At 39.0% G+C, this 21,346-nt stretch overlaps 1 protein-coding gene and 1 non-coding gene across 2 annotated transcripts in view; one reads left to right on the top strand and one right to left on the bottom strand.

Moving 5' to 3' along the window:
• Window positions 1-663: 663 nt before the first annotated feature.
• rragd (ras-related GTP binding D) overlaps window positions 664-21,346 on the top strand; it is an 89,831-nt gene continuing 69,148 nt past the window's right edge. Inside the window, exons 1-4 of the mRNA XM_053335361.1 lie at window positions 664-919; window positions 12,094-12,389; window positions 16,241-16,440; window positions 17,402-17,516. Of these exons, the coding sequence (XP_053191336.1) occupies window positions 778-919; window positions 12,094-12,389; window positions 16,241-16,440; window positions 17,402-17,516 (753 nt within the window). The 5' untranslated portion in view covers window positions 664-777. The remainder of the gene's footprint in view (window positions 920-12,093; window positions 12,390-16,240; window positions 16,441-17,401; window positions 17,517-21,346) is intronic.
• On the bottom strand, window positions 10,125-10,206 carry trnas-gcu (transfer RNA serine (anticodon GCU)). Its single transcript has one exon. It is a non-coding gene; the product is annotated as a tRNA-Ser (tRNA).

The raw sequence follows: 21,346 nt of genomic DNA, 5'->3' as shown, positions 1-21,346 counted from the left end.
ATAAACCCCAGGAAATACTGACAGGGGCATGGTTGATAGGGGATAGTTAGGGAGAGTAAGGCCTGTTGTATCTGGAATTAACTGAGGGAGCATTCCCCACCACACAATCATAGTAAGCTGCTTCATACTGTAACATCTGAAAACATAAAACATAAAAAAACACATTCATGACAGTAAAATTATTACATTGTATTTTGCCTGTCATGTAATTGTCAAAAAAACAACAACCAACAAACAAAACAAAGAAACCAACACATCCACAAACACGGTGCTTTATGCGGAGCCTAAATGCCCTGTCAAGGTGCACTACAACATTGTTATTGTGAGGTCATGTTTTTGACATTTTTTTCAAGGTAATGTTGATGTTGAGCTGTATAGTAACTTTTTCCCCACCTTATGGTTTTACTCTCTAGTTTAGGCTAATCTCTATAAATAACTTAAAGTCCAGATATCTCATTGAGTTTGCTCTATTTTTTTATTGAAATCAAACCTTTTATTCAGCAGCGTCTTTGTCACTTCTTAGAAACATGATTCGTAAGATTCTTCACTTTCATAAATGTATTAACAACAGGTCACTCTGGTGCCCACCACACACACACGCGGTGGGCACAGACACGGTCCGTACAGCTGCAGTGTGTGTGTGTGTGTGTGACAGGAGGCAGGGAGGGTGAAAGTTCACCAGCATGGCTCTCACATATCAGATGACAATGTGTGAGAGTTGGACGCTAGAAGAGGCTTAAACACAGTCAAAAACAAAGCGACAGGAGAAGAAGGAACATGACGACAGAGAAGGTGTCCGTACTGAGCGGGAAGGAGGAAGAGGAGGCGGAAGACGAAGACCCAGCTCTGGGATATTACGACGACGACGAAGACGACCTGGAGGCGTTTTCAGACGCAGAGTTAGGCTGTGAGGACGGAGGTAGGAGGATATTTGTGTTGCTTAGGAAGGTCACACAGCAGCACAGACACAACACACACACACAACACAGACTGTACTATCACTGCAGCTCTGCTTTATTCACTGCTCAAACGCGTCAGTGTGGAGGAACGCTGTAACTTTGGCTAGCAGTCCTCTGTTTAGCTAACTGTGTTTGTCTCTGTGTGTTAGCATGAGCTTCTGTTTAAAGGAGCAACCGAGAACTTCTACTGCAAGTTTTACACACACACACACACACACTGGCTGTTGGTTGTTTTCCTCTCCTAACGTTATGTCTTAAAGACATACACAGCTTACTCCACTCACTATCTACATCAGGGGTGTCAAATATGCCCGTGGGCTAGAACCGGCCAGCCAAGGGGTCCAATCCGGCCCACTTTCCTTCCTGTTTTCCTTCCTTCCTGTCTTTTTTCCTTCTTTCCTGTCTTTTTCCCCCTTCTTTCCACCTGTCCTTCCTTTCTTCCATCTTTCTTTCCTGTCTTCTTTTCCTTTTCTTCCATCTGTCCTTCCTTCCTTCCTTCTTTCTTGTCTTCTCATCCTTCCTTCCATCTGTCCTTCCTTCCTTCCTTCCTTCCTTCCTGTCTTGTTTCCCTTCCTTCCTTCCTTCCTTCCTTCCTGCTGTCCTTCCTTCTTTTAATGATCCAGCCCACATCAGATCAGATCTGGCTGTATGTGGCTCTTGAATGAAGATGAGTTTGACACCACTGATCTACATGAATCTGACATTTGAATGTAATAATGTCATACACAGAAAACATATCAGATTTGTAGTTTTGTACATTTGGTAACTCTGAAAGTACTGTACACCAAAATATGTGACCATCTGTCTTGACCAGAGTTATAATATTAGACATGACTAATAATACTAATAATTGTTTATGTCATGTGATCTTTGAGCATTGGCTTTCGAAAATCACAGGAACCTTTTAAAAGCACACACCTGTTGCTTGAGGAAGCCACAATGCCAAAGTCATTCACTCTCAGATCTGTAAACATGTATGACTAATGAAGATGTAAACAACCACTGTGTGTGCTAGAATCATTCCTGCTCCAGATCAGCACATGCATGAGTTCTAGCTGTGCACAGGATCATCATCTGTTTATTTACTGTGATGACCCCACTGCTGATTTTGGGACTATTGCTGAATCTCTATGTTTTTGAACAGTGAATATTCTTTCCAGCAAGTCACATGCATGGAGTCAGAGTGCTGCTCAATCAGAGAGTGAAGAGATGAAGTCAGTCTTCCACTGAGATTTAGAGGTTAGAGAAGTTGGTTTCCAGCTGGATGAATCTGCCTCTTCCTCATTCCCACCACTAAGCAAAGTTAACCTCCAGTAGCTTCAGTGAGGCTGTTTGATGGTCAACTACACTACTTCCTGGTGTGACTGAGTGTACTGCTTCATATGTTAAAATGTTACAGAAACAGCCACCCCCATTTCTGATATTGGGCAGGGGGTTTCTGAAAGTAAGGAATAGTTATTTCAGTAGACACATGAGAGGTGTGTCTATTAAAATATATCAACAACTATTTGATGAATTGGCATTAGGGTTGCAAAGGGGTGGAAAATTTCCGGTATATTTCTGGAAAGTTTCCGGTAAATTTCCATGGGAAGTTAAGCTGGGGAATTTTGGAAATATTCCAAATTGGAAACTTTCCATGGGAATTATGGGAATTAAATGGGAATTTATGGCAACTGAGGTTAATTTAGTGGAAAGGTATCATCATTTGATTGATTAATTGGATAAAAAAATTCCACCCCTTTATTAAAAAACAGAACATTATTTTAAGTTGACAATGAAAAAAGGTGCACAAACAATGTCGCTTGATGTCCCTGAGCTGTTGAAGTTATATTAAATTATACAATTATTTATAATTAAATATTAAAAAAACAACTAAATGTTATTATTCTTAATGGTTTCACACACAAAAAATACAACAATGTGTCAGTGAAGCTACACATCCCTGACGGGATCTGTGCATGTGATGGAGGAATGCACAGTGCATGTAGGAGGCGTGGTCTCAGATAGCATAGATATTCAACTGTACTGCATGATATCTTGTTGTGAATTGTGTTTCAATACCATTTTAAATAAGTGTTGTGTTGCTGCAGAGATGATCTACAGCAGGGATGGGCAGCTTTCTTGATAGAGAGGGCCACAAATATTTTATCCTCACTTCCAGAGGGCCACAGTAGGATCATTATAGCTGCTTATAAAGAATGAAATATATCAGTAACTTAAGTTTATTATACCAGTCCCTCCTTGAATTTGCGATGTCGCGATCGCAACAATTAACGCAAATTCAACCAATGTGCGGGCCTTGCAATTTTGTCCAATCACTGCAACTTTTCCGCAAATTGGACCAATCATCGGTGCTTTCCGTGACAAGAGAATGGCGGTAAAACTTGGGTGAGGTCGGCAAAAAATACCGTCTGCCGCTATTAGATATTCATGTGATAACTGTAGTTGTTGTTGTTGTGCTGGGACTCTTCACCCGTGAGCGTACTCTGGTTAGGGAATAAGGACACCGTTTTTTCCGTTTCAACTTCTTTATGTGTAGTTTTCAGCAGCAGGTAATACACCCTCGCATCACATCACGTGTTTTCTACACACTCACCTTTTAGGACCCCGGAAACGTAAACATAGCTGCCCGATAGACTGCCTGAGGACCCCAATAATGTAAACTTAGCTGCCCTGTAACTGCATGAATTAAACAGACTCAAATTAAAGGGTGCATTATCTCAAGTTAGTAACTTATGTAAGTCAACAATAATAAATTCTATTAGATTCAACAATTAACATATTAATTAGGGTATCTTTATCTTTTATCTTTATCTCTGACAAAGGGAATTTATAACAGCCGCGACGGTAAACTCAACTAATTCTGTGTGTCTGTATCTGTGTGTCTGTGTTGTGTGCATGTGTCTGTGAGGGAGATCAATATTGTGTGTGTCTCTGTTTGTGTATGTGTGTCTGTGTTTTGTGTGCATGTGTCTGTGTCTGTCTGTGTATGTGTTGTGTGTGCATGTGTCTGTGTCATTTGAAGGAGTTACATTTACTGCAAGGTTACTTGTTGTTTAAACCTTTCAACCATCCAAAAATAAAACATATTTTGTGAGAACTTTTGTAATCCTCAGCCTGTTACTTGGAACAAAGCAAAATGCAGTTTATGTTCTCCCTAGAAAAAAAATCCTTTGATTTTTAATTAATTATTCAACAAAACTACAACTTTTTTTTTGCAATTTTCACTGTCTCCCGCAATTTAATTGCAACAAAAGTGCTTAAAACGTCGCAACATTTACCGCAATTTTTTTTAAATGCTGCTGCAAAATCAGGCATTTTAGGCCGCAATAATCAGAAAAAAATCCTGCGAAATCCTGGAGGGACTGTTATACTATCTAGGGCTGGCCCCCCCCCCACACACACACACACGCACGCACAATATTGAACTATTTATGTTATTTTATTACATATGTTATTAAATACAAAAATAAATTAAGATAAATAAATGACATGTAGTATGTTTACACCAATGTAAATTGCACAAATCCTTCACCACACAAAAATAAGGTGAATAAATGAAATATAGTATGTAAAACTTTTTTTTTTTCTTTTTGCATTTTATTTATTTATTTATTGCATTTTCACATAACCCAATAACTTACATGTAGCTATAACAGGTCTGTATTCATTTTATAAATGTATTATTATTTATTTGGAAGCAGCAGTTTGTGTTGTGTGGCCTGGGATCATAATCATCACAGGTCAGTCTATCCCCCGCCCCCCTCCCCCCCTTGCTTTTCCTCTGAGAGTGAGACTCACACACAACCTGCTCACAGCCTCTGCAGTCGCAAGTTGATCCCCCGCCCCTTCCCCTTTGCCTTTTCTTCTGACACACACAACCTGTATACATTACTCTCAGCAGCAAGTTGATGTGATAGTAGGGGCAGTGTTGCCAACTCCTCAGTAAGGAAAGTAGCTATTGGCTGTCCTAAAAGTCGCTAGAAGTCGCTAAATGACGTCATCGTCTAATTTGCATAATTATCATGTGCATGTTATTGTAATGGACGATGTAGGAGAGAGGAATAACGTCTTGGGAGAGACAAAAAGTGAGTTAAAAAACCCTAAATATGTTAAAAACTACAAATGAGCTTTCTTATTTTGATTCTTGGTTTGTTTGTTTTTTAAAATGTAAATACATTTTGATATTTATTGTTAAATGTTAGAATATCAAATTTAATCAAAAGACTGTTATGCAGGGTGGATGTGGAGTGGTGTGGGTCTCCTCTCTGCTCTGACTGCAGCTGTGTGAGGCTACAGTGAACCTGACCGCCTGTGAGTGCTTTGGGACAGGGGAGGGGCTCAGGGCAGCACCCACTACTCGTTGAGGACAGTAACGATACGTGCTTTCACTTCAAAGTCTCCAATAACACCAGAAAAAGTCGCTAGATTTGTCGCTAGTCGCTTTTGAGGAAAAAAGTCGCTATGAGGGTTTGGAAAGTCGCCAGATTTAGCGAGAAAGTCGCCAAGTTGGCAACACTGAGTAGGGGCGCCTCATCGCCCACTGCACCAACTTGATGTGGAGATGAGCGGTATTAGTCTAGAAATTTTTTTTTTTTTTTTTTTTGAGGACGCACTTTTCTTTCTTTTTGTTTTTTTTTTTGAGAGCGCTCGTGCGCCCCCAAATAGATTGCGCCCTGGGCGGTTGCCCACATTGCCCATAGCAAAAACCGCCACTGGGCTGGGCCATATGACCAAAAGAACATATCCTGTTATAGGTGATTTCATATCCCTGTAAACCTGATATAGCACATTTTAATTCAATTACTCTTCTTGGTTTTTTACTCTGGTAGCTTTTATTGCACTTATTTGTTTGGTACAGATCTTCACAACAATCACACTGTCATCATTTAATATGTTTTTCCATGACAATGAAAATATTATGAAAAAAATGATCACATTCTAATATCACAAATTATATTACAACTGCAATATGAGTCAAAATGATCTCAATTAGATATTTTTTCAAAATGACTCAAAATTGTTCCCTTAGTGAAATAATGGTGTATTAGAGTGGGAAGATACCTAAAACATGCAGGGCAGGGTTGGAGACCACTGCTGTAAGCCATGTTTCTGTTGTGAAGCAGCTTGTCACACCGGTAATGTCAAGTTGAGTTTTTGTCCTGTCTCCATGTTTGTTATGTGACTTCCTGTTTTATTTTGGTATTAACTCTCCTCTCGTTTCAGGTGCCTTGCCCTTCCTCATGTGTCACCGGTCTGATTGTCTTCCCTGATTCCTGATTGTGTCCACCTGTTCCCCATTTCCCTCCATGTGTGCTTATAGTCTGCGTCTCCCTTTGTCCTGTGCGAGTGTGTCTTGTCTGTCGTCCAGAGAACAACGTCCAGTCATTGTTCATAGTTTATGTAATTTGTAGTGAGTTAATTCCTTGGAAGAGTGATTTTTTTGTTAGACTTTTTTGCCATTTGGTTTATCAGAGCTCTTAAAGTTGAAGTATGTAACTCTGACACCTGAGGCCTGTACTACGAAGCTGGATTTTCTCATAACTTCAGGGTTAACCCTGGGTTTTCCGTACTACCGCTGGTTCACTTCTTACCGGGGTAAATCACCATGGTAACTTATGCTGAACGGCTACCCTGCTCCGGAGCAGGTTATGTTCTGGATAAGAGATCAATGAGTACAGAAGCACCACCTCCTGACCAATCAGTTCTCTTAGAAAATGACCTGCCCATTCTTAGAAGATCCTGTCAACATTGGTGCGCGGATCGCGAGAGGAGCGCTTAGGAGAGAAAGAGTTTTTAGTGATAGATGCAATTTTTTAATTGGCCAACATATATATTTAAAAAATAATCATTGAGGCACGTGGGGGATATTATTCTGTAGGTTTGACATCCTGAGATCAAAGTGTCAGGGAGCATAATAACTGTATTTATTTATTGTAGGCCTAATTGTAAAAAAATTACGAAAATATATATTTGTAAAATAAGCCTTGAGGCACATGAGGGATATTAGTCTGTATGTTATACAGTTGGTTTGAAATCATTCACTCAAATGGTTGAAGCGCATAATAGGTTTGTATTTTGAATGTTGAATATTAAACTAACTTAATGTCTCTTATGAGAGGAAGGGCACTGAGGAAGCGCTCTGCCCCAAACGTCTGTGGCATTGTGTGATCAGAGTGCTGTCCGTTTATATTGTCCGATAAATTAATATTGTATGATCTCATGAATTTACACATTAACAGAGTCGGCAATTTTCTGCCAGCATTCCTTCCTGGCTTTTGCTGCTGCATCAGTGTTGCAACAGTGTTGCTTTTGGCCTGGATGATGTTTGAATTCTTCATATTTATGAAGAATAATTGTCTGCTCCTCCATGGTAAAGTAGTCTGCTCTGCAGGGTTTCTCCATGTTTGTGATTGGTCAGACGCTGCAAACACCTCCCCTTTATGTGAGCGTGCAGAGATCCAGATTGGAAAACCCTGGGTTGATTTACCGAGTTGATAACCAGCTTCGTAGTACCGCTTATCCTAGACTGCGAATAACTGGATAAGTCAATCCAGAGGGGTATTGCACAAAAGTAGAATAAAGAAATCCAGGATAACTGAGCAAGCGCAGCTTGATCTAGTCTGACCGGCGCATCTTGGCTTATTCGGTTGCACGTTTGCTGAGCCACGATGAAAAGGTGCGGCTATGTCAAGCCAGGTGTAGATAGTTGGGATAAGTGCGTGTTCACGGCATTCTCAAATAGACCCATGGCATCGATCACAGAATCACAGATTAGAAAATAGAAAGGGTTGCGCGTCATTCTTCACGGCCGCTGAACAACAGCTTCTGATGGAATTTCAGGATGAGGTTAAAGAAATTATAAGAAAAAAAGCAACACAAGCACAAAGCACTGTAATCAAGGAAAGGGAGAAAGCCTAGCAGACAATCGCGGAGCGGCTCAATGCATAAGTAGTGCAATTAATATACAATAAGTGGGTTAAGCATAGCTCAGTGGGTAGAGCACTCGCTGCAGGCGACCCCGGTTCAAATCCCGCACCAAGCACTCCTATCCTGCGTGTCATTGCCCCTCTCTGTCTCCAGTTTTCCTGTCTCTCTCTACTAACCTGTACATCAAAGGCAAAAAGCCCAAAAGACATACTTTAAAAAAAAAGTACAATTAATACAACAGTGCTCCACTAGAACTGTCAAAATTACAATTAAAGGACTAAAGAAGTTACTGTCCAAGCCCACTAATCAACAGTTTTGATTTGAATTAAATTAAACACTTTGATTTAAATGTGGCAAGTAAAAGTGCATGCTACTCAGGAAATATAATTAAGTGCAAACAATTATTGTAATTAGGTGTAGGGCAGGGGGAAGGCGCAGCTGCAGGATGCACTTCTGCTGATGAGGAGACAGTGTTGCTGGACTCCAGGCTTGAAGTATCATGTCAATTTTGTGGAAATGTCTTGCTCATTTAGCCCATAATGGATATGAAGTCAGTGATTTGGTGCTAATAGAAAATAACGTGTAACAGGACCCAGATGCTGCTCAGCCTCAGAAGCAGCCAAGTAACATTGTGAGTATCGGCTAGTAAATAGTACAAAGTAAATCTACTGTACATTATACGCAATAATGATACCACATGAATCACTATAAAATGACTGTTGCAATTAAACAGTCAACAGACTTTAATGAAACGACAATATAGTCTATTATATCAACATATTTAGAAAGACCATGGAAATGCTGTAAAACCCATTAATTTGTCACAAGATTGACAGAACTGCCAGATAAATCCCTGAGAATAATCTGAGCCTGGTTGTTAGCCTGGTCTGGAGCAGGCTAGCTGCAGAGAATAAATCACCATAGTAACTGGGCCGGGTTAAATTCCTCGTATTGTCTTCGGGTCTATTTGACCCGAAGACAACATTTAACATGTCATAACTTTGGTTTTCTTATATATAATTGCCTCAAAATGACATGGATGGTCCCCGACTATGCTCTTTGCAAGTAAAATTAATTTTGACTATTTTTGTTAAATTATGTGTGTTTTATTAAAATTTATAGCACCTGTGGTCTTCCCGGGTCAATTTGACCCGGTCACATTTAGTGGTGTAATTGGTCACGCTATTGCGCTTTCCAGCACAATGAACATATACACACACAAACACTCACACACACAAAAAAATTACCTCTAACCCCCCCTCCCCGCCCCCCTCCCACACACACACACACACACACACACACATACACACATACACACCCGGGAGGACAACAGGTGTGACTATTTGCTGCCATTAAAAAAATTTAAGTGGTTTCAAAACAATATCCTGACTAAACTTTGACATATACCAATCTGTGATATTCCATCAACTTGTGTGCCTCTGATCAAAACCATAGTGAAAATAATTCAGAATTTCTGCTTTTTTTAACTCAAAAATGAGGTATACTGTTATGTAAATGGGGCTAAAATACCATATATTACAAAAAAAAGTGTAAAATATATGTTAATGTGTTGGAAACAAGTTCACTGAAAAGGTGAAACAAAAAAATTGAGGATCATTTTATACTACATACTTTATAAACAGTTGAACAAGACCGGGTCAATTTGACCCGGGAGGACAAAAGGTGCGTAGTAAAAACGAAGACAATACGAGGGTTAACCTGCTTTCATGCAACCGACTTGAGGCTAAATTCAGCCAGGATAACTAACATATCCCGGCTTAATCCCTTATCCTGGTTTCGTGCAATACCCCTCTGGGGCCTGTTTCAGGAAGCAGGTTTAACTAACTCTGAGTTAAAACCTTAACTCTAGGTTGACCAACTCTGAGCTGTCAAACTCAGAGTTACAGGTACAGGTACAAAACGTAGGCCTGCTTGGCAGCAACTGAATATGAAATATAAAAATATAGCTCAAACAAGTAAGGTATTGATTACAAGCAATTGTGGTGTTGTTTAGCCTGCCCTACCTCATTAAACAGCATTTAAATGCTGAAGTAAAAGTTACTTTGACTCAGAGTTGATTGAACTAACTGTTAACACTTGTTCTGAAACCGAAAACTCTGAGTTTGACAGCTCAGAGTTGGTCAACCTAGAGTTAAGGTTTTAACTCAGAGTTAGTTAAACCTGCTTCCTGAAACAGGCCCCTGTACTACGAAGATGCAAACAAAGTGGATATAGCGACGAGGATGGGATTCGAACCCACGCGTGCAGAGCACAATGGATTAGCAGTCCATCGCCTTAACCACTCGGCCACCTCGTCTGTCGACAGTAGCTGAATGTCCATCGATTCATGTCTTTGTATGGACAATCTGTGCAACACAATGAGGTCATGAACAGAAAGGGAGGTCTATAGAAAGGCATGGCAATGGTGCCATTCAAAAGAATCAAGAGATTCAGCAGATCTAACAGATTGCTGAAGATAATTCCAAACAGTTGGGGCAACCTTTTTGTTTTCGGGTTAGATAAAGAGCTGAGATTTGAGGATGGAAGTGGTTGAGAAGAGGAGTGAGGAACTAGGAGGATAGAAATGTAGCAAGGGACATGGTCATTGAATGCCTTGAATGTAATCAGCAGGATCTTTTTAGCTGATTTAGAATTTTACAGGAAGTCAGTGGAATGAATCAAGAACAGGGATAATATGGGACCTTCAGTAGGTTCTGGTTAGAAGGTTCTGGTTCGACTAACTCCAAATGTTTTGTCAGTTAATAGGATGAATGGATTTATGTTTCATATGAACATTTACATCCATTAGAACATATTTAAAATATATGCTGTATGTAAAAAAACATTGTTAAGACTAATGCAACCAAAGTCAAACAACCATTTCTTCCAGAATTTAAACATGATGTAAAATCATGTCACTAAAATCACAACTAATGAATGCTAAAACAAAGAGTTATATTCCATATGCGTAAATGTCTTCTCTGATTGGCTGTTGGAGTTTGGATGTGGATATTTCTGATGATGAAAGCATAAAGTTGTCTGTATTGTGTAGACCTCTGTTCTTCACTTCTCTGAATAGTTGCAAACTCAGCAGCTATGAGTGCTACACTTGTTATTGTGTGGACTGAAATCTAAAATGAGAAGAGTGTGTTGGTAATGTGAGGCAGTCAGCAGGAGTTGAGATACAATAGGAGCTGTTGTTTAAATCAAACACAGTTGATGATCAGATGAGAAGCTTAGTGTGTCTCACTCAGTCTTTACTGCAGAAAGACTTTTTGTTTCAATGCACTTGACATTCTTCATCAGGGAGCGATCAAGGTCACAGTGTCTAAGGAGGAATGTGACACACACACACACACTAACCTTAACTAACCTTAACCTCAACCACTGACCCTAAAATCAGCTTGACCAGAGTTGATCTTCTACACATGAAAAAGTCTGGACTTTGTTGGAGTTCATGTGTGAGAACGGTTCTGGATTAACAGATCCACCAAATCAGTGAAATAAGGGGTTCGGGTACTTTTTATAGTCCTATGAAATTTGTCCTCCACTATAAGGACAATGTGTCAGACAACCAATATGTTAGTTGGATACATCTCTTCACGCAGAATACATTTTAATAACGTATGAAATCAAAACTGTCACACTGTACTACTCTGACTCACACAGTCTCACACTCTCTGCATACCTGCTGTCACTTTATCTGAAGAGTTTGGTCTCTGAGACTGTGTGAAGAATATAGATGGAATAAATGATCAGGATACATTTGACTGCATCAGTCTTGGACACATCATGTGTACAGAGATGTTTGTGATACTAACCGTGTGTGGTCTCTGGATTGATTTAGCCAGGGAAAAGCCAACAACCATACCCTGTCTCTTTTTCTTCTGTGGTTTTAATATCAGACTATATGCCAAGTTCATGCTGTTCACAGAAGAATCCAGATTGTCATGTGGCACGCAGCTCCAAAACTACAAAATCAATACGTGGTGGTCAGTCTAGATATTGTGCCACAAATACATAAATGTATGTGAAACCCTGAAATGATCCTTCCATAACATATTATATTAAGGCACATCACTTAACTGTTTGACCTATAAAACCATGTCTATAAAAACAGTCTTGAATAAGAAAGTGTGTTTTCATTGGTGGTGTAATAAAGGAGTTTATTTCCAGTAATGTACTGTACTGTGTTATTGTCTAGTGCTGGGCTTCAGTGACTCTCTGAACGGAGAGGTCAAACCTCGGATCCTGTTGATGGGTCTGCGTAGGAGCGGCAAGTCCTCCATCCAGAAGGTGGTTTTCCATAAAATGTCCCCCAATGAGACCCTGTTTCTGGAGAGCACCAACAAGATCTGCAGAGAGGACGTCTCCAGCAGCTCCTTCGTCAGCTTCCAGATCTGGGACTTCCCGGGTCAGATAGACTTCTTCGACCCCACCTTCGACTACGAAATGATCTTCAGAGGCACTGGAGCGCTGATCTTTGTCATCGACTCACAGGTCAGGTCACAAAGACAATCTTCTCTTTATAAAGTCCTTAATGATTTATGATGACCAGAGATGTATAGTAACGAAGTAGAACTACTTCACTACTCTACTTAAGTACTAAAATGCTGTATCTGTACTCTACTGGAGTATTATTTTTTTCTCCTACTTCCACTTTTACTTCAGTACATATTTTTGATGAGTTTAGTACTTTTACTCTGATACATTTTTTATGTCCTGCATCGTTACTCGTTAGTCTACCGTCCCGTTCAGAGTTTATGGTTGCTATAACAACCGTTGCATCCCATTTTACTGTGTCGCGAACAAGATCTACATGACGTAATGTGTGCAAAGGGTGAGAAGACCGCTCGTTCTGCTCCCTGCTCAGCCTCTTTCGCTCTGCAGCCTGCCTTGCCTGCGTCGAGAGTAAGTGCTTTGAATCAGAGATGGAAGAACCAGAAACAACACCTTCAACTTCGAGTGATCGTGGTGGTGGCGGTGAGGAAGAAGACCACCCCTGGCCCTACTTTACAGTCCATGTTTTCATTCGCCGGAGTGAAAGACAATTCATATAAAATGAAGTGCCTACTCTGCCTCCCGAGAGATTGCACCTGCACGCGCACACACATAAAAACGTACACTCATTCACACACAAACACACCCACACGCATACAAACACGCAAACACACATATAAAAACACACACACAGAGACACACAAGCACGCACACAGTTTAAGAAGGGGAAAAGTTGTAGAGAAAAAAAGCACAAGTGGGGAAGAGAGGGGAGGGATGCTTTTAAATGGAGAGGGGACATGCTTGATCTGTTTGTTCACAAAGAGTTAAGCCCAGTGTTTTCAGGTGTTCTAATCACTTTTTGTTTTTACATATGACATTTGTATTTGTATGTGGCCTACTGGCCTTTGAGATTTTTTTAACAAATTGAGGATGAAAAGAAAATGTGTAATGTTTGAAGTGATGGGAGATGCTTTAAAGGGGGAAGGGACATACTTGCCAATACATATTTTTTTGTTCGAAAGAGTTAAGCTCAATGTTTTAAGGTGCTCTTGTACATTCCGTTGTACTGCTGTTACAGCCAAACATTTGGAATAATACAAACAATATGATTTTCAAACTTTCGACTGATTTCTTTAATAACTACATTACACAATACTTTTACTTTTACTTTCAGTACTTGAGTAGTAATTTTAAAAATAAACTACTTGCAATACTTAAGTACAAAATATGTTTAATACTTTAGTACTTCCACTTAAGTACGGTGCTTAAAGAGCACTTCTACTTCTACTCAAGTCACTTTTTTGATAGAGTACTTGTACTTCTACTCAAGTCTGGATCGCTAGTACTTTATACATGTCTGATGATGACCCTGCTGCAGTAAAACCATTATTACTAAAGTAATTAGTTACAGACTGTGAGGCATATAGCAGGGTTTAGAGGATGACTAACAGAAACGCTGCTGACATTAACAGCAGAACATGGTGCTGACAGATGAAACATACATTTCCTCTACCAAGCATCTTCTTGTTGGAATGACTTTACTGTAGTGGTGCCCAGCAGTTAAAGAATTGCAGTTGATCATCCCCACAACTGATGGTGGATTGATTATTTGAAGTATCTTTTGACAGAGTTCATGTATAAGACTTTCAATACATAAGGCTGTAGATGAGACATGTGCTTCAGTTCAAGTTAAAAACATTTAGGAGCACAGTAAAGGCTTTTGAGAAGCATTCAGCATTAATGCATCTCTTTCTTTACATTGCACATACAGTGTATACAAGATGCATCTAAAGCTGATTTAACAAACAGATGACAAAATAATGTACATGTAAAATGTACAGAGCACTTAAGTGAATGTATTATTTTTCACATTGAGAGGAGACCTGCTCTACACTGTCAAAAACTAGCTGATACAACAAGATATGAAGATATTTGGAGCTCTCTGCTGAGTGCAGCAGTTAACAGTAATGCAGGTAGGAATAGTACCAGCAGAAACAGCCACAGTGATGATGATGATGCTGGGTGAAGACGACCAGCACATCTCCAACAGTTAAACAACTTCTTTCACTTTGTCCCCTTTGACTCCTGCAGTGTAATGAAAAAACACAGTGTGCTAGCTCCAAAACAATGAAAAATGCTATAATGTTAACCGAGCGGAGCAGTGACCTCTTGTGCTGTGGCTGTAGTAGATGACCAGATGAAACAATTCATCATGAGCTCAGGCTGAAAGTATAAAAATGGTCTGGTTTTAAAAGCTGCATTACAGTAAAATGATGTCATTTTCTGAACTTACCAGACTGTTCTAGCTCTTCTATTATTTGCCTTTACCCACTTAGACATTATATCCAAAGTACTGATGAATGCTTATCAAGCCTATCATGCTTTACTTTAATTTAAATGTTTACAATTAACACTTTGCACATATTTTAAAACACTTAATGCACCATTGTTGTCTTAATGTTTGTTTTTGCAGATAATGTTAAATGTTCATTGTGATTTTAATTTTCATTCAAACTTATGTGTGTACATGTATTTATTTGAGTGTTTTTTGTTTCCCTGTCTGCCTTGATTGATAACAGAGGTGATTAAAATCACAGGAAGGTTAAGTTGAATTATTTCCCCTGGTCCTTATTTTAAATAGATCATTTAAAAAATTAATAATTATTGATATCGGCTGATATGAAACATTTTTACTGTGATTCAGTTTTCAGCCATATCACCCACCCCTAGTTGAAACACTCACAGACTCAAAAACTCATTTGTCCCCCGTGCCATCAAACTGTACAACTCCACAGTGGCAGGGGGAGGAAACAGGACACATAAAACTCATACAGACTCTTATTATTTATTACTGGTTACCCAAAACCTGTTGCTACCTCCTGTGTGTGTGTGTGTGTGTGTGTGTGTGTGTGTGTGTGTGTGTGTGTGTGTGTGTGTGTGTGTGTGTGTATGTGTATATGTGTGTGTATATATATATATATATATATATATATATATATATATATATATATATATATATATATATATATATATATATATATATATATAATTTATTTACAATGCATATACTTGCAATTTGCACACTGTTTTGCATTCTCCCCGGTATTTATAATGTGTGTTTTTACTGTGTAAGATGTGTGTTTTTATACTACTTGTGTGTTTTTCTACAACCTGTATTTAATGTGGTGTTGCACTGGAACTTAAATTTCCTGAGGGGAACCTCCCCAAGGGATCAATAAAGTTACTATATATCTATCTATCTATCTATCTAACATTCCAGTCTCTCAAGTGGAATCATTCATTTGGTCTGGAGAGATGGAAAATGATCACTCAAAAAGCTGTAACAGTGACGTGGACCGCTGTGGCTCAGGAGGTAGATTGGAAATTGGAAGATTGGTGGTTTGATTCCCGGCTCCTCCAGTTCACATGTCCATGTGTCCTTGGGCAAGATACTTAACCCTAAATTGCTCCCGTTGCTGTGTGTGAATGGTTAGTTTCTTCCTGATGAGCAGGTTCGCACCCTATGTGGTAGCTCCTGTCATCAGTGTATGAATATGTGTGAATGGGTAAATGTGACGTAAAGCACTTTGAGTGGTCATAACGACTAGAAAAGAGCTATATAAGTACAGTCCATTTACCAGTCCATTTTACATGGAGTGAGTAGGATGCTGTACAGTGTAAAAAAAAAACAATGTAATATATAGTTTCTAAAAGAAGACTGATGTATCTTGTTACTTATTAATTAGATGATATACTCTGATAACAAAATCATACAAATCTAAACTTACCCATAAAACAAGTGTTGTTGTGTAGATATGGTTGTTTTCTTAACAGCATGATTTTTTCTGCAGGATGACTATGTGGAGGCTCTCAGTAGGCTGCATCTCACAGTGACCAGGGCTTATAAAGTCAATCCAGATATCAACTTTGAGGTGTTCATTCACAAAGTGGACGGCCTGTCAGATGACCATAAAATCGAGAAGCAGAGAGACATTCACAAACGTGCCAACGATGACCTGGCAGATGCAGGTCTGGAACAAATACACCTGAGGTAGGCTTTTTGGATTCAGGAATGATTTCTTAGGGATTAAATAGATATGGTAATGATGTATTGAGTCATAAGTTTGTAGCAAATATATATGAGAGAGAGAGAGAGAGAGAGAGAGAGAGAGAGAGAGAGAGAGAGAGAGAGAGAGAGAGAGAGAGAGAGAGAGAGAGAGAGAGAGAGAGAGAGAGAGAGAGAGAGAGAGAGAGAGAGAGAGAGAGAGAGAGAGAGAGAGAGAGAGAGAGAGAGAGAGAGAGAGAGAGAGAGAGAGAGAGAGAGAGAGAGAGAGAGAGAGAGAGAGAGAGAGAGAGAGAGAGAGAGAGAGAGAGAGAGAGAGAGAGAGAGAGAGACTATATTTAAGCATATTTAGGCATATTTAGGCTAAGGCTTATTGCTTGTATCACAAACAGTATTTAGTGTTTGAGAACTTGTTCTATGCATGGAAAATGTTGTCTACCACTTTGGTCCAGATTGAAATATCTTGACGTATGAGATGAATTGCCATAAAATGTACAACAGATATTCAAGGATCCTCCAGAACACTTTCTAATGACTTTGGTTATACTAGCAAGTCACTTATGCTGTCTTACTTGATGGATTTGCCCAAACTTTTCTAAACACTTTTATAGTGCCAGATGATGAATTGTAATCATTGTGATTGACTTTTAATCAAGTATCATCATCTGGTTGATTCATGATTCATCTGGTTCATGTTTCCAGTACTTTATGACCAAATACCTGAAACACTCTCAAGATTCACATCAACCTCAGCTGTACTTACTAATTAGTAAATGTAAGCATGTTAACATGCTGGACCACTTTATACATTATATACATTATGCCTGCTTAGACTATTGTCTGTTCTACATCCATATCTATAAATAGCTATGAGTGATCAAATTATAAAGTGGTAGTGTTACAGTGCTGTGCTCATTCTGACTCAGATTATTTCCTCTCACCTCTCTAGCTTCTATTTAACCAGTATATATGATCACTCCATATTCGAGGCTTTCAGTAAAGTGGTCCAGAAGCTCATCCCACAGCTGCCCACGCTGGAGAACCTGCTCAACATCTTCATATCTGTGAGTAATCCCCCAGCCTGGCACTGCACCTCACAACATGTGTCTGCTGTTAACTAAGCTGTCCATTTAGTCAATTGAACGTATGTGAAAACTGAGACATCCTTTTGTTAAATCTCCATGGAAACCATGCACTAGGGAGGGACAGACTAACAAATTACCTGTGAAAACAAAAACATTTGCCAAAATTAAAGCCAAATATCCTTTAATTTGGAAATCAACAGTATTTGCTAACATCTCTGTGCAGTGCTGTTCCGAAACATGTGTCAACCTCTTTGTTGTTGCCTGGGAAACTCTTTGGATAGTGCATTATGTGTGTGTGTGTGTGTGTGTGTGTGTGTGTGTGTGTAGCGAGCAGTAAGTATGGTCAGTGTGACAGCTAATGTACAGTACAGATTACAGTGTCAGTTAATAAATGCTGCAGCTTCTCAACACCAAGAAAACACGAAACAGTGAAGACACAAAACAGAGAATGGAGAGAAGTGTGGCTGCTGAATTCACTCTGTCCTGTAACATCCAACAATTTAGCTTTATTTTTTATTTTTTTAAATCTAGGGACGAATCAATTCACTGAAGAATATAGTTGAATGGTCCACTCCTCAGTCTGTTAAAGCTTCCTACAGGTTTACTGCAGTCAAGTGGAGCTTTTGATTTGCCTTTTTCACCAGCATACAAGCATTTCTCTCTGAGGGTTTTCATGGTCTTTCAGATCTCATCTTGACCTCCACAGTCCCCTTAAACCGCCATCTCATAATTATATTTCACACAGTGGAAACTGCAAGCTGACAACACTTTGATATCTTCTCGTAGCTTCCCTGTATTGTGGGCATCGCTGCTTAGAGGAAACCTGGCTGCTGAGTGTTCTCACAAGGTTTGAATAGGGTTTGTAAAGCTTTGAAACATTTCCTACTGACAGTTGTTGACCTGACGAGTACGGTTTAGACCTGCTCAATGTGTAAAGTGCCTTGAGTTGACTTTTGTTGTGATTTGACGCTATATAAATACAGATTGTATCAGCCTCTGAGCTGATTTAGATCAGAGACCCTGTAAAACAATCTGAGACTTCCATACTAGCAGGATGCCCAAAATGTTGCACATGCTACAATTAAGTTTTTATTTTTTATTCATGACAAATGAGTATCTATGCGTTAATGTTTGCTGACAATATTGTGTTTTATGTTTCATATTCTAGAGAGGCTGTCATAATATTTAAATTTAAAAACTACCAACATGCTATTTTTCAAGGAGTGCCCAAATGTTTGCAGACAACTGTACACTGCATGTGTCCTTCTGTTATGACAAAATCCAGCCACTAGATGGTAGTCACACATAACCAACAAACTGCATCACTGGCTGTTACATGTTACATGGTGTGGTCAGCTCACTACAGTGATGCCCTATGATACAATGTTTTCCTAAATCTCCACAATTCCAGTTTGTATTTTCATTCATGTTCTATATGAAATATGTTCAAACCCCTACTGATGCCATTAGTTCAGACCCTACAGTTCCAGATGAAGTCTTAATAGTGTCCATGTAGTGTGTACTTGGCTTGGTTTCTCTTTGTCTGTGTTGTTCACTGATCCATGCAAATTCACATAAGTGCCTGTTGGGTCAGTGTCATGTAAATGAGCTGAAATGATAATGATCTGTAACAGTGTCTATTGTTAACACACTCACTGTGCTTTAATCCAATCCTCAATAAGTGAATGGTATTGAATATACCAGTATAAATGAGATATGACTCAAGTGCTAGTTTATGGTACCTGTATAGTATGCCCTGCACAACAGTTAAAATAAATATAAAATATATCTGGACAGTGCAGACTTAACATACAGTTAAGCTTTATTATAGTTAGTCAAGTAGTTGTTTATGATTACAGCAGAATAAGTCTGCATATAGCCAGTATCACAACTTTCTTCAATGATTTCTGTAACATTATTTAGACAGCTTTAACAAAGTGACATCAAAACATTACTGAGATCCTAATGCAGTCTAATGATGAACAGCAAAATGTCACTGTGATAGACAAATAGAGAAACGTGGTGCTCTGCAGGTCACTCACTCAAAACACTGCATTCATTCCTGAGTTTTAACACAGTTTACAGAGCAAACACAAACAGTCAGAAGGTGATTGAGCTCTACATGCTACAGCTGATACTGCTCCATCATAAAATACCTTGATTAGCCTCCATCCAAAGAAGATCAGGACATCTCTGGTATCTCTGTTGAGTTTGAAATGCTTGCAGTGACATTTATATTCTAATGGAAATGCAGCTGTTGTCCACCCACACAGATGTTACATTGTTGATATTTACATTGATTGATTGACTGAAGGAGTATCTGATAATTAAACTGCAATTCAGGTATGCCCTGCTGTAGTTATTATGATTGAAGGTAAACACACAGTACAGGCTAATGGCTTATTTCCATTGTGATCCACTACACAAATGATAGTTCAGAGATTCATGTGAAGTGTTAATTAAGGATACATACTCTTTATACTACAGAGGCGTCTCTGAAGCTTTTGAAGGGATGTACTGTACATTCACTGTAAAGTCGGGCTGTGTCTGTGTTTTGTTCAATGAGATTTGACTGTTCAGTATGAACATTTGATCATTCATTCATTCTTTGTTTTCATTCATATAGACTATCTGTCAATCAGAACATGTATTGTCTTGAGTTTTAGTGATTTCAACCATTGAATTGATTGAAATTGTAACCTCTTCTTTCAGGCTACTGCCTTTCTCTTTAAACCAAAAATAAACCTTTAGTGTAAATCAGTAAAGAAATGTTCTCATTGTGCATCTTCTGTAAGCTTCAGTTTGATCCTGTTATTGTAATGCACACTGGCTGCCCAACTTGAAGCTTCTCAGTCCACTGAATGGTCTCCAACAGATGATTGAACTCATTGACTTTCAGGGGGCAGCTCTACTGTAAAGTGAATCAGTTCTATTCAATTCCATCTTCCTCTCTCATTGTAAGTTGGGGCTTTGTTTTAGCTGTCATATTAAAAGTTTCACACTTGAAATTAAAGTTCTGACTTTAGACGGTGTTTTGACAAGACACAGAAAAAGAGATTTTCTTGCTAATTGAATAAGAAGCCTTGAAGACAACAGATGACAGTTCAGGCTTCACTCAGGGGACATTAAATCAGAAGAAAACAGTAATTAAGAGGCAGCGCTTACTTGAGCAAAGTTTTCCCTCCAGTGATTGTACTGTGCACATCTCAAAGACTGTCATTAAGTTAGGTCCTAAATACATGTGAAGAGCGTTTTGTTCTGTAGAATAAAAACGGATATCTTACAAGATTTACCCATGTTTTTTGTTATTTAGTTAGTTTAGACTGGTTCAGTGCACTTATGTCATTTTATACAATAAAATTGACTGTGAAACTGTAGAATTTCCTGTCTTAATCACACACTGTTCAAACTTCATTTAAGGGATCGTTGCAACAAATGTATGTACATGTATATATTCTTTACATATATAATTATCAGCTGACATATTGATATCAGATTTTTTTATTCCTTAATATCAGTATCACCATCAGTCCCAAAAATCCAGTATGGGTCGGGCTTATTATATACACCAGCGTAGCAACACTAAACTCACTGCTTTAGCACACAATTGAAATGAATGATTGAACCATATTATCCAGTCTGGACTCTAACCACTGCAACAAAACTTAAAGAGGATGAGTCAACAGCCTCAGATTGTGAACTCATTTTGGCTTTCTAGCAGATGTCTTCTTCTTTTGTGTTGTACCTGTGGGTGCATTATTGACACTTCATACCAGACTCCTAGACTGTACATGCTCATTAGTGTTTCC

The sequence above is a fragment of the Scomber japonicus genome, chromosome 16, assembly GCF_027409825.1.
Source record: "Scomber japonicus isolate fScoJap1 chromosome 16, fScoJap1.pri, whole genome shotgun sequence".
NCBI classification, from domain to species: domain Eukaryota; kingdom Metazoa; phylum Chordata; class Actinopteri; order Scombriformes; family Scombridae; genus Scomber; species Scomber japonicus.
The sequence above is the reverse complement of the archived record's forward strand: the minus strand, read 5'-3'. Positions and strand labels throughout refer to the sequence as shown.